General features: G+C 37.7%; 1 protein-coding gene across 1 annotated transcript in view; it reads left to right on the forward strand.

Moving 5' to 3' along the window:
• Positions 1-13,463, forward strand: part of atp2b3b (ATPase plasma membrane Ca2+ transporting 3b) — a 58,819-nt gene that overhangs the window by 20,243 nt on the left and 25,113 nt on the right. The window contains 14 exon segments of the mRNA XM_079587943.1: positions 497-694; positions 2,222-2,479; positions 2,723-2,848; positions 6,044-6,169; positions 7,501-7,554; positions 7,889-7,930; positions 8,450-8,614; positions 9,747-9,814; positions 9,817-9,963; positions 10,287-10,529; positions 11,716-11,957; positions 12,061-12,295; positions 12,384-12,563; positions 12,674-12,761. Of these exon segments, the coding sequence (XP_079444069.1) occupies positions 497-694; positions 2,222-2,479; positions 2,723-2,848; positions 6,044-6,169; positions 7,501-7,554; positions 7,889-7,930; positions 8,450-8,614; positions 9,747-9,814; positions 9,817-9,963; positions 10,287-10,529; positions 11,716-11,957; positions 12,061-12,295; positions 12,384-12,563; positions 12,674-12,761 (2,172 nt within the window).

The raw sequence follows: 13,463 nt of genomic DNA on the forward strand, positions 1-13,463 counted from the left end.
CGAACGTTGGCTGAATGTTTGATGCATATATGGCGCCCAAAATTGGATAGACTTCAGTTTCTAAGTCGTCATCTGATTGGATAAATTCTACAGGATTTCCGGGAGACGTGTCTCTCATTCTTTAACGGTCTGCCTGGAAACAAAGCCTTTGTCATGCCAAACCCCCTCATGGAAGAAAAAAGCCATTATGTTTACAACCGTGACAATTAGTGCTTATGAGGGTCAACTAAACACTAGATTTTCAAAAGTGTGTAAAGCATGTTTAGTTCACAGCATAGACTCTTTAAAATGCATCTGAATTTTAGACAGCAGTCTGTTATTGTAAGGACATCAACATTACATTTTCACACCTACAGTAACATGACGCTGAACAAATCGAACTGTGATTGGTTGCTTTACATGTCTATCAGATGGCCTACTCATTGGCCTGAGAGAGAGGGTGCCCACCATTTAAAAAAATTGTGACAACCCTTGATTCTTCTTCCTTCCCTTTCAGGTTTGTCAGATAACCCAACAGATCTGGAGAAGCGCAGACAGGCATTTGGACAAAACTTCATACCCCCGAAAAAGGCCAAGACCTTCCTTCAGCTGGTGTGGGAGGCATTACAAGACGTCACCCTCATCATCCTGGAGATTGCAGCCATCATCTCCCTCGGCCTGTCCTTCTATCAGCCACCCGGACACGAGGCAGAGGGTGAGAGAGAGAGGGAAGCTAGACAGGGAGAGAAAAACAGGGATGTTAGAGGGATGAGGTGTGTAGAGGAAATTAGTTAAAGGGATGGTGTGGGTCGAGGGAGGAGGCAATGACGGATAGAGAGTGGGAGGGAAGAGAGAGAGAACTGAATCAAGGGAGTGTGGGAGGAAAAAGGTGAGAATTAAGGTGAGAAAATGGACTGTCAAGCAGGAATGCAGAAAGAGAGAAAATAAAAGGGAGGAGTTAAAGGGTGTTGGGGAAAAATAAACAGCAACATGCAGCTTTGTGGAAAATAATTCTGAAAGTTTTAGGCTGCATAAGGGCACTCCGGTGCCAGTTCCCAGGGGCACCAAAGTCTTAATATGCCACTGACAACAAGCCAATCGTTATTAAATAAATAAAAAAAGCCCTGACAGGGTGATACAGGCTGTACAGTAGGTACATTTATTTGATCAATAATACAGTTAAAAATATTTTTTTATTTTAATATATTTTAAAATGTAATCTGTACACAAAAAAGTTGTCTCAGCTTTGAAGTAAGGCTGGGCGAAAAAATTATAACGGTAACGTTAGCCTAATATAGAACTGATGTGTTGCCATTTGTGTTGTATGAGAAGCAAGCGCGCCAAAAGCGGAACGAAACTGAGCTCCTCGTTTGAACCGCGCGACACACGGAACTTTATCCGCTTACTTAGCTCAAAATAACAATGCAGCAGAAAAATGTATTTTAGCTGCTGACCGTCTCAATCACGCGACCACTACATCGCTGTGAGATCCAGTGAGCAGCATTCCAGTTCGGTGCAGATTTCTCCGATACAAACCGCAAATCTAATGCCTCGATTAAACTAACTTAGTTAAAAGCCAGACGAAACAGCGCTGACATTCTCAACAACACTAACGCGGAATACAGAGAAAGATACAGAAAGGCTTTCCTATTCGCAAGTGACCAACATTTACCATTATTTACTCTAGTAAAGCTAACAGAAACCATAGGATAGATGTGGGATAATCATATCGAATATTATTATATTATTTATTTAGACATCAAATGTAGGCTATTAAATGATAGTTACAGTATTTTTTGTTATCAAGTTACAGTACTTTTTTTTTATTAGGCTAAGTTATAGCCGTTTTTGTGCTTTTACTAATGCCCTTATAGGCTAGGCTACTGTTTAAAACAAAGAAACCATATAGGCCTACTATTTACCAGTGAGGTTCATGCGTGGATCCTATATAAATGAGGGTGTTATCATTTTTACAGATGTTACTGTTTTTGTTAATGAAATACATTTACATCTGCATTCCAACTGAAGCTACTGTCAAATGTGCATTTCTAATAGACAAAACTTGTAATATTAATTTGTGAAATGTTCACGTTTGTCAAATGTTGTCATGCTCTGATGATTTAAAAAAATCCAGTTTTCTCGTTATCACACCAAACTATTTGACTGCTCAATACTGCTATTGATCAATCAGAATTATGCCAGACAGACAGCCATAAAAAATAGCAACCTTAACCCTCTGCAGGTTGTGGGAATATGTCAGGAGGAGGTGAAGACGAAGGGGAGGCGGAGGCTGGATGGATCGAAGGAGCAGCCATCCTGCTATCCGTCATTTGCGTGGTGCTGGTGACCGCTTTCAACGACTGGAGTAAAGAGAAACAGTTCCGGGGACTGCAGAGCCGCATCGAGCTGGAGCAGCGATTCGCTGTGGTGCGCAATGGAAACGTCATCCAGATCCCTGTTGCTGAGATGGTGGTTGGGGACATGGCGCAGGTCAAATATGGTAAGTTTCCAGTTCTGCTGAGCTCAGAGAATGGAATGAATGCTGAGATTAGGCTTAACTCATCTAATATGAGGTGTGGATTAACACAGAAATATTTTTGGAGTGATGTTCGCATTTCCACAAATCACAATGATAATTCATTTGTTGATAATGTAATACAGCATTATTGGTCGGAACAATGAATGCTTTTTGGGATATTAAGGATGCCCTGCTGATCATGTGATATTTATTTATCTCTCTCAGGTGACCTCCTACCTGCTGATGGGGTCCTGATTCAGGCCAATGACCTGAAAATCGACGAGAGCTCATTAACTGGTGAATCAGACCATGTGCGGAAGTCGGCCGACAAGGACCCCATGCTTCTCTCTGGTAAGCACCGTGTACATGTGTGGGTCTTAGATGTTGATAGACAGTTTAATGGGGGTTTGAGCATCTCAGCCCCCTGAAAAATCACCTGTGATTGTGTATCTTTTTCCACAATTTCACCATGATTCTTCTCCGTATCTAGTTTAAAAACTTTAAGATTCCTTACATAGGCTACAGGTCCGGATTTACCTCATATTGTGACATAGGCAAAAGCTAATTTTGGGGCCCCACACACTGTATGACCAAAACCACTACTTTTAAAGGAAATAAAAAATAAAAAAAAAAATAAAAATAAAAATATATATATAGCCTATATATATATTTTTTTTTTAAATAATTTACCACTTTAATGTAAAATTTGGTATTGTGGCTTAATATGTGATCATATACTTGCATGTGACATATTATTAACACTTTACCAAAAATCAAGCTCAAATGAATATAGGAAGTTTTTGTCCTGTGAATGTCATGTTTTTCCTCATTAGAACGGCTGCATCTGAGGCAGTCTACCATCACATCATGTTTTCATCAGCTTAAAGGTTATGAAGATTATTGAAGCTATGTGGGTGATCGTTTTTTTCTGTTTTTGTTTTTCTTCTGTCATTTGGCCAAAATCTCACATTATAATAAAGCGATACGCACAGGCTATTTTTGCTGTGACTCAAAGACAAATGCAAGACGCTCTTCACCGCTCCTCAAATACACAGTAGTCAACATTTGAAGTGGATCAAAAAAGTTCATCAAAGTTGTCCTAAGACAAGAACGGGTATTGTTAAAAATTCATGTATAACTTTGATGAAAGGTTTTGATCCACTTCAAATGTTGACTACTATATATAAAGTGTTTCTTAAGTTAAGAAAATGCTGTACTTATTCAAAGAAACAGTTCTTTTTTTACCCTTGCATCGTAAATAAGCAGAGACGCTCCAAACTGCTTGTGGCACTTCTTGAGATGTGGCGGAGTTATGAGGTTTGACGGACAGTTTGAGGAGGCAATGGAGTTAAGAGATTTGGTCACAAGCTCATTTATATTCTTTTATATATAGTTACTGAAAGAGGTTTTGAATTGTTTCTTGTAAAGAGTATAGTGTGAACACCAAGACTTTCCAAGTTTTTCCTAAATCGTTTAGCCCTAAAAGGGTGGTTCACACAAAACATTAATTTTGAGATTTTTTAAATATTTAGATGCACTCCTTAACAAAATCACAATTCTAGAATGATTCATCCTTTCTTTTTTATCGCAATATAATGTACATGTATAATGTACTGTGTATCACAGAAAACATTGGAACGTCAGTTTTTTTCTAATATTGTGCACTGCAGCCCTAGTTCCAATTCAATTTCAAAATAAAGTTAAATCAAATATATCACCATTACTGATGTACATCTTACTGACAGATGCAATTTTATTTGGTTATTTTAAAAATGGTCAATCACACAATCTCTTGTGTCCTTGAGTCACTTGCATTCCTTAAATTGCTTACAGCACCTTTAAGATTATATATACCTTTTTAAGGCCTGTTCACACCAATGTTGATAATTATAACTATACCTATAAAGTTTTAATAATAGTCTAATTCTATGAGAACAGGGAAATCCACACAACAGCTATAACAATAACGACATTCAGAATGTTTTCTTTCTCCAGCCAATCATAATCCATCCTGTTCAAAAGAGATCTAGTACGTTACCGTGTGTTGATATGGACGCTAATATAGTTATCTTTATTACGGGCCTTTTATGCTAGTAGCAAAGACGTCACTGTGCATTAAAAGTGATGCTGTGGTTTAAGTAAAATCTTTGTTTAGAGGTTGATGCCCATCACTCTACTTGAGACTGAGACTGGTCACTGGCATTTCTTGAAATGGCTTTGTATTGTGCTCTCGGCTGCGCTCCTTCAGCTGTCAGTCAGCGGGCACAAAGCATGCTCGGAGCATCCGCATTCTGTGTGTCAGAATAACTGAGATGCTGCAGTGGCATCCAGATGTTGTTAATTAGATCTGAGAATCTCTGTTTCCTGCTGTGAGCACTGGTGCATGCCCTCTCCCTTCCTCAATGCTATTCTTAGACACTTGGGATGATAACTCCATTCTCTTTATGAGGCTGTCCTGCCCCCATGATGCTATTATTGAATAATATCCCAATGATATTTTTGTGAAGTTGATGTATGGAGGCTGTTGTTGTGTGGGGTCTGGTGTCTGTGTAAGTCAAATGCTAATGGTGAACTCCAGCAGACCCGCCTGGCTGTATTTGTAGATATATAGTCACTGTTTAAAAGAAATTGTTGAGAAAATGTGAACATAATCAAAGAAAATGCAACAACTGTTGTAATAATTGCCTTTATCAACACTTTGTTTAACCAATTTAAAAATGTTCACTACGTGTAAAATGTCTCATTCAGAAGATTCTTGTCAATACGATTATAGATCTATTGTTTAAAATTAAATTAAATGGTTGTTTTCTTGGAAAGTAACCTCAAGCTTTAAAAAAAAAAAAAACCCTATAAATTAAACTAAATTATTATGATTATTATTTTTTCAACAACTTCCAAGCTCTAGGCAGTTTCACAAGAACATTTTATTTGATAATTTTTTATTATTATTCAATTATTATTATAGAACTTTTTAATTTTCTTGTAAAGCGACCTTGAGTTTTGAAAAAAATATATATTTAAATGTAACTATTGTTACTATTTATTATTATGAACATTATTATCAATAAATATTTAGCACAATTAATATTTTGGAGAAAAAAAATAATGCTATGTAAGTTAAAATATTACTATTTTTGTCAATAATAATAAAATTTATTTATTTATTTAGCTCGTCGAGGTCATTTAACAAGAAAATTATATATTCATTTATTTTTTTATTTATTATTTTAGACATTATTATTATAATTATTTCACAGCCCAGTATATTTTAAGTATATATATACATACTTTTTTCTTACATACTATATAGTTTTACATCACTACAATCTTAGAAAGAGAAGGGAAGAACATTATTTATTGATGCTGCACTGCATGCTGGAAGGTCACAAATCAGCAACATTGTTCAGTGTGAAATTGTTTATTTAAACATGTTCTATCAGGCTAGTAGGGACACCCTTTGGGGGGAAATTTGTTCAGGTCTTTCCAATGTGCTGCAATAAAATATCAAACATTGTCTTTGCCTTTCTCTCATTCTTTGTTTCTCAGGTACCCATGTAATGGAGGGATCAGGGAGGATGCTGGTGACCGCTGTTGGAGTCAACTCTCAGACTGGCATCATATTCACTCTACTGGGAGCCGGGGAAGGGGAGGAGGAGAAGAAAGAGAAGAAAGGTAGGTGTGAGAAGGAAGAGCATCAAACGCCAACCAAAACATACATTGTAATACTCCGAGAAAAACGCTGAGGCTAGTGTAGGATGTTGTGAGAATGACTGCACACTTACACGTTGTGAGTAGCACTACCAGACAGCAGAGAATGGAGAGAGAGGGGGTGGGAGATCCTTACATAAGAGAGGGATGGGTTTGATGTGAATGGAGGACCAGTGGGCTTAGAGCCTGCAGGAATATTTATGAATGGTAAAACGAGCAAAAGAGACAAGCAGAGCGCCACTGCTGCAAACTTTATGGCCCGTGCCACGGGTAATTTAACTTGCAGCCATCAGAGAGGAGACTGGAGAGCGGGGAATAGAGAAGGATTAGGAGTTATATTGGAGGAGACTGATTAATTATTCAGAGAAAGGGAACGAAAGAGAGAAACAGAGAGAGGGAGAGAGAGCAAAGGTTGGATGTGGGTGGATGAAGGATGAAGTGGCGCCATGTTCTGCTACTGTCCCACTGAATCGCTCTACAGTATATGTGTCATCAGCCACGGACAGACTTATAACTGCCTCACGATGACAATTGAATTGTCTTTTTTGCAAAAATGTATTTGTAATATTTGTAGATCTTTCCTGATACCCGTAGTTGTAGATTAGTGCGTACTTCTATCAAAATTCACATGCCAACAGGCCTCTTTTTATTCACCATTTAAAAAATCTATGTGAATGTATAAGGGATAGTGTATATTCTAGGTGCAATGAGTGGTCAGCAATTATTTTATTTATTTATTTATAATTTTGTATCACCTTTTTACAATCTTGTGATTTTTATTACTTTAAATACAAATATTCTATGCTGTGTCTTAACTGATAGGTCATCAAAAGTACATGTATAATTATAATCAATAAATGAAAAATGTATTCAAATTTATAAATCAAATTATTCACAATTAATCACATATATAAATATTTGTGGAGGAAAGCCCCCAAATGAAGGTAGTTTTATATATAATGAGTCTTTGCTGGTAATACACTAAATTAACTAGATTACTAATTTACAAATTTAACTAGAACATTGACAGCCCTAATAATAATTGTTATACAAGAATTGGGAAAAATCCTTTAGATGAAGCAAAATAGTCTTGCAGGAAAGTTGCACTGCAGGACAGTGATCTCAGTACTTTAAATTTCATACTGTATCAACTTTTTTTCAGTTTCCCCTTAATACAACATGATCATCATTGATTTCTCTTTTTTTTCTTACCTCTACCACCACCCAATCCTAAAAATGTCCCACGGCCCCCCCCTCCAAACCCGCATTATCCTTTTGTTTCGCTATCCAATCAGAGGACAGTAGTAACTCAGTCACAACTATGGCCAAACCAAGCGGCATCACCAATGGTACGTAATCCACAGCCCTGTTGTTTGAGTCCAATGGAGTTACAGAACACCTTCAGCGTAGATGAAATGACTACAGTCAGCAATGTATAGAGACGGATTAGCCCAGAATTGTGGTGTGTATTCACAGGTTTAACATGTTATAGTTAAAGAGTGCAGTTCTATGCGTGTGCCATTTGTTTGTGTGTGTGTTTCCATAGTTCTGTGCGCTCTCATTTTCCCCACTCAAGTACACTGTGTGCCCTGTCTCTCATTCTGTCTCTGTCTGTCGCTTTTTATTCCCTTGTCCCCCCTCTATCTCTCTCTCTCTATCTCTGTCTGTCTTTCTCTCTCACAGGCAAGCAGCCAGAGGCAGCCGTGGAGACCAATCAGAATAAAGGTACCACAGGGATAGTAGAATAGATGAATGAAGAGAATGAGGGGTTAATTATTTTCTTGTTGTGGAAAATTTATGTGAACTCCTCAGCCATGTATAAGGATAGCTACGGGAAATATAAGCGTTAATACCATGTATGCGGCATCTACAGACAAAAAGACGACTGCTTCCTGCACATTACAACTGTAGTTCATTGTTTCTGGTGTCGAGGAAAAGCACCCAAACACATTTCGCTGAACAGAACTTGAAAAGGGCGATGCTTTTGTGTTCTGACTCTACCCGATGTCAGTATTTATGCTGTGCTTGTCCACATTTGTCTTGCTTTCCTTCGTTGTGTGTCCAGTGTATGTGTGTATGGCACTTTGAGCATAACTGCCGAAATATGTGATGTGTGGCATGAAGATATTCAGAGCTTTGAATGAGTTTTGTTCATGCCGGAGGCCTCTCACGATGCCTCTGAGTTGTGACACGACAGATTTGTTGTCCATATGTAGTGACGCTAACTCATGTCCCGCCCACCAGCCAAAAAGCAGGATGGAGCCGTTGCCATGGAGATGCAGCCTCTGAAGAGTGCGGAGGGTGGAGAAGTGGAGGAGAGAGAGAAGAAAAAATCTAACGTGCCCAAGAAGGAGAAGTCTGTACTGCAGGGCAAACTGACCAAACTGGCTGTACAGATTGGCAAAGCAGGTGCGTGGGACTTCATGTGGCCAATTACGAGATGATATCATATGGAAAGATAAATCACCTCACTCTGACACACTCAAACGCTACTGTGTGATCCTATTGTTTTTTATTTTCATCCTCATACAAAAATATATTCAGTGTTGGAGAATGTTACTTTTAAAGCTAGTGTTATAACGTAACTTCTTAGAAAAGGTAACTAGTTGTGTTCTGAGAGGAACCACTTGCTAAATGTTTTACACTGTTACTTTTTTACATATTCTCACCATTGATTGGAAGTGCTGATTAATCGTGTTTCTTTGTTCCTTTTTTATGTAAAGTAATTTTGTACAATTTTCTCAATGTTAACTGAGAGGAAGTACTTGCTAATTACATTGTTACGTTTTATGGAATGTAACATATTGTTACTTTTATGTTACATTTTCTCACCAATAATCAGGTGAAAGTGCTGACTAATTGAATTACATTGTTAAATTTTTGTGCTACATTTTCTCACTCTTAAGTGAGAGGAAGCACTCACTTATTGTGTTACATGGTTACTTGTCATGAAATGTAACACATTGTGTTGCTTTTGTTACATTTTCTTACCATTAACTGATTGGAAGTGGAGACTAAATGCATGACAATTTTATTTTATATGTTAAGTCGGATGTTACGTTACTTTTGTGCTACATTTTCACCCTGTAAACCGAGAGGAAGCACTCAATAATTTTGTTTTAGTGTTTCAGCTACTTTTTTTTACCATTAATTTAGTGTAAGTGCTAACTAAACGTGTTTGTTACTTTTTATGGAAAGTCATACAATAAGTTACTTTTTGTTACTTTTTGTTCCATCAGTTGAGTGCACACATATTTTGCATGTGAAAAATAGCCCTTTTAATTCTTGGAAAAAAGGGTTACAGTTTACCCCTATTTTTTATTAAAGTTTAATTATAATACATTAAAAATATAAATAAGTTAATCAGGTATTATGATGTAACTTTGATAATAATAAATTACTTTTTTTGGTATTTACAGTCGATAGATTGATTGCGTAACACGTTACCCAATCACTGAAGTCATTCTGAAAGCTGCATTCATACATAATATTAATAGAAAATAGTATCCTGAGGATTATTTAGTTGTTTTGTTTTTTGTAGGTCTTGTGATGTCGGCCATTACAGTTATCATCCTGGTGCTGTACTTTGTGGTCGAGACGTTTGTGGTGGAGAGGGCCGAGCCTGGATGCCAGAGTGCACGCCCATCTACGTGCAGTATTTTGTCAAATTCTTTATCATTGGTGTGACTGTGCTGGTGGTAGCTGTGCCTGAGGGTCTTCCCCTTGCTGTAACCATCTCCCTGGCCTATTCAGTTAAGGTGAGAGAGACCAGGTGCACTGTGTGTGTGTGTGTGTGTGTGTGTGTGTGTGTGTGTGTGTGTGTGTGTGTGTGTGTGTGTGTGTGTGTGTGTGTGTGTGTGTGTGTGTGTGTGTGTGTGTGTGTGTGTGTGTGTGTGTGTGTGTGCGTGTAATCAGCAAATCAAATGTATTGTAGAGCTAACAGATTGAAGATTATAGATAAGCAAATTTGAACAAAACAAACACATTTTTCTCTGGATGTTTTTTTGTTTTATGTAATATTTTAAGCATGTTTTGCTTTTTTTTTTCTCATCATCCAAATCTTCTACTGTTGTTAATTCAGAAAATGATGAAGGACAATAACCTTGTACGTCACTTGGATGCCTGTGAGACAATGGGCAATGCCACTGCCATCTGCTCCGACAAGACCGGCACCCTCACCACCAACCGCATGACTGTAGTGCAGGCCTATCTAAATGACCAGCACTATCGTGAGATCCCGGACCCCAGCCAGATCAACCCCAACACCCTAGAGACGCTTGTCAATGCCATATCAATCAATTGCGCCTATACCTCCAAGATCCTGGTGAGAGATTGGATATTGTGAAAATCCTGCTGAAAAAAACAGTTTAAACCAGTCTCAGCTAATTTTAGCTGGTTCATCCTGGTCGATAAGGTCTTCAAATAGTCTATCTGGACTTTTTTTTTTACTAAAAAGTGCTCAAAACTAATTTAATAACAGCCATCACAGCATCCTATCCAGACTGTAAAAAGAAAAAAACATTGTGAAATTTATGGTTAAAAAAATGCCAGCTGTGTTTGCCCGAAACTTACCTTAAGTTCATCACAATGAGCTTTTCCATAAACTGAAGTAAATACTAATATTTTATATATATATACTAACAGAGGCGTGCCAAGGTTGAGGGGGGCCCCAGGCAAAATTAATCAATTGGGCCCTTCTAATATATATTTTTGTAAATATATATTTTTTACCTAGAGATATAATTATACAGCATTAAAAAGTAGTCAAAACACATCTAACAGAACATGAATTGTTTATTGTTTACAACATTAAAGTACTTAGGTTTTATCAAGATACAATATCCGTCAATTCACTCAGGAACATTTTTTATTGTTTAAATGATCGATCCTCGGGGGCCCCCTCAAAATGCGGGGCCCCAGGCAATTGCCTGCCTTGCCTGTCCTATTGCAGCGCCTCTGTATACTAATATACACAAATGCAGAACTCAACACTCAATACTGAAATAATAAAATAAACTACCTAAAATATAACACTAAACCCAAATGTACATAACTGATCATAAAAACTAACAAGAAACATAATTGACTAAACAAAATACAATCAAATGCAAAGTCTTGTGCAGAAAATTTTGGCAATATCAGTTTATGGTTTTTCACTCTAAATTATAAGATATTAATTTTTACTTCCAACGTCTCTACATTTAAGTATTTTACTGTAAATTACTTAAAATTACTGAAAAAGTTTTTCACCATATAGTAAGGTAACTTGGCATTAATCAATTAACAGGTTTTTACCGTAGCATTTTTACAGTATTTACAGTATTAAACAATTTTTTTACAGCCTGCAAGCTTAGGCTGGTGCAAGATGTTTTTTTTCAGCCGGGAAGCACCATTACACTAAAAAATTCACAGTAGCACTCGGTTGTCAAATATAAATAGAAACTTTTCCCGTTCAACTTTTTTCATTTTCTCTTCTCCGTGTCCCTTGCTTCATTTCAATTCTCTTTCAGCCTCCGGATGTGGAAGGGGGTCTGCCCAAGCAGGTTGGTAATAAGACAGAGTGTGGTCTGCTGGGCTTCCTGCTGGACTTGAAGAGAGACTACGTCCCTGTGAGAGAGCAGATCCCAGAGGAGAAGATCTACAAAGTCTACACTTTCAACTCTGTACGCAAGTCCATGAGCACTGTGGTGCAGATGCCGGATGGAAACTTCCGGCTCTACAGCAAAGGAGCCTCTGAGATCCTTTTGAAAAAGTGAGTAAAGCACGACAAGATCTAGGAAATATAATTTTATGTTTAATTTGTTGGTTGTCATCGTAGACCTCTTTTGACCTCCCTGCTTTCTCTTCTACCTCAGGTGTTCCTCCATACTTGGTGCCAACGGTGAAACACGAAACTTCAAGCCACGGGACCGAGATGAGATGGTGAAGAAAGTGATCGAGCCCATGGCATGTGAAGGCCTGCGAACCATCTGCGTCGCTTATCGTGATCTTCCCTGTGACCCCGAGCCTGACTGGGAAAATGAAGCTGAAATTGTCACCGAACTGAGCTGCATCGCTGTCGTCGGGATTGAGGATCCCGTTCGACCTGAGGTATGTAGAGAGAACATGTATTGTGTATAATCGAAGTGCGTTTTTTTTTCCTTTTTTTTCTTGAGCCTTTTTTCCGCTCCTTCCGCAGGTCCCTGATGCCATTCTGAAGTGTCAGAGGGCAGGCATCACTGTGCGCATGGTCACCGGCGACAACATCAACACAGCACGAGCCATTGCTGGCAAGTGTGGCATCATTCAGCCTGGGGATGACTTTCTGTGCCTGGACGGTAAAGAGTTCAACCGAAGAATCAGGAATGAGAAAGGAGAGGTTTGTGGAAATTGAATCTTGGACTTCTCAGCACAAAACCAATATAGACTAAACTGAATCATGGATGTCCATGCTTTGTGTACGTGCGTGTGTGTGTGTTTGTGTTATAGATTGAGCAGGAGAGGATTGATAAGATCTGGCCCAAGCTCAGAGTCCTGGCGCGTTCCTCCCCCACAGACAAGCACACTCTTGTAAAAGGTGAGACGCTCTTTCCATCTACTCATCATGCCCAGACTTACTTGAATCTTAAAAAAGGGAGTATGGGAATTATGTAGTAACCAAAATTGCTAAACAAATATTATATTAGATTATACTTACATTTTTTATAATTTTTCCAAAGTTGTAACCCATTGCCTTTAGCTCTGCACAGTCTAGATCAAACAGAATATATTTTAAGACCATGAGAAACATACACTACTACAATTAAAGTTTTTTTTTATAAGAATGTTTTTGAAAGAAGTCTCTTCTGTTTTCTATTGTAATATATTTGAAAATATAATTTATTTATGTGATGGAAAAGCTGAATTTTCAGCATCATTACTCCAGTCTTTAGTGTCACATGATTTGTCAGAAATAATTTTAATATGCTGATTTGCTGCTCAAGAAAAATGTCTTATTATTGCCAATGTTGAAAACAGTTGTTCTGCTTAATATTTTTGTGGAAACAGTTACGGTATACTTTTTTTCAGAATTATTTGATTAATAACTCAGAACAGTTTCTTGTTAGTTAATAGTAGTTACTAGAATTGTAATATTGTGTTACTCATTTGTTCCTGTGTAGTTATTCATTAATGATGAAACAAAATATTTTATTAGTAAATTAGTAAATTCAGTCAAATGTCTCCAAACTGTTGACTGGTGCTGTTGTGTATTTACAATATATGCAAATTTAGTAGTCTG

Source organism: Phoxinus phoxinus (assembly GCF_949152265.1).
Source record: "Phoxinus phoxinus genome assembly, chromosome: 18".
In the NCBI taxonomy this organism is placed as follows: domain Eukaryota; kingdom Metazoa; phylum Chordata; class Actinopteri; order Cypriniformes; family Leuciscidae; genus Phoxinus; species Phoxinus phoxinus.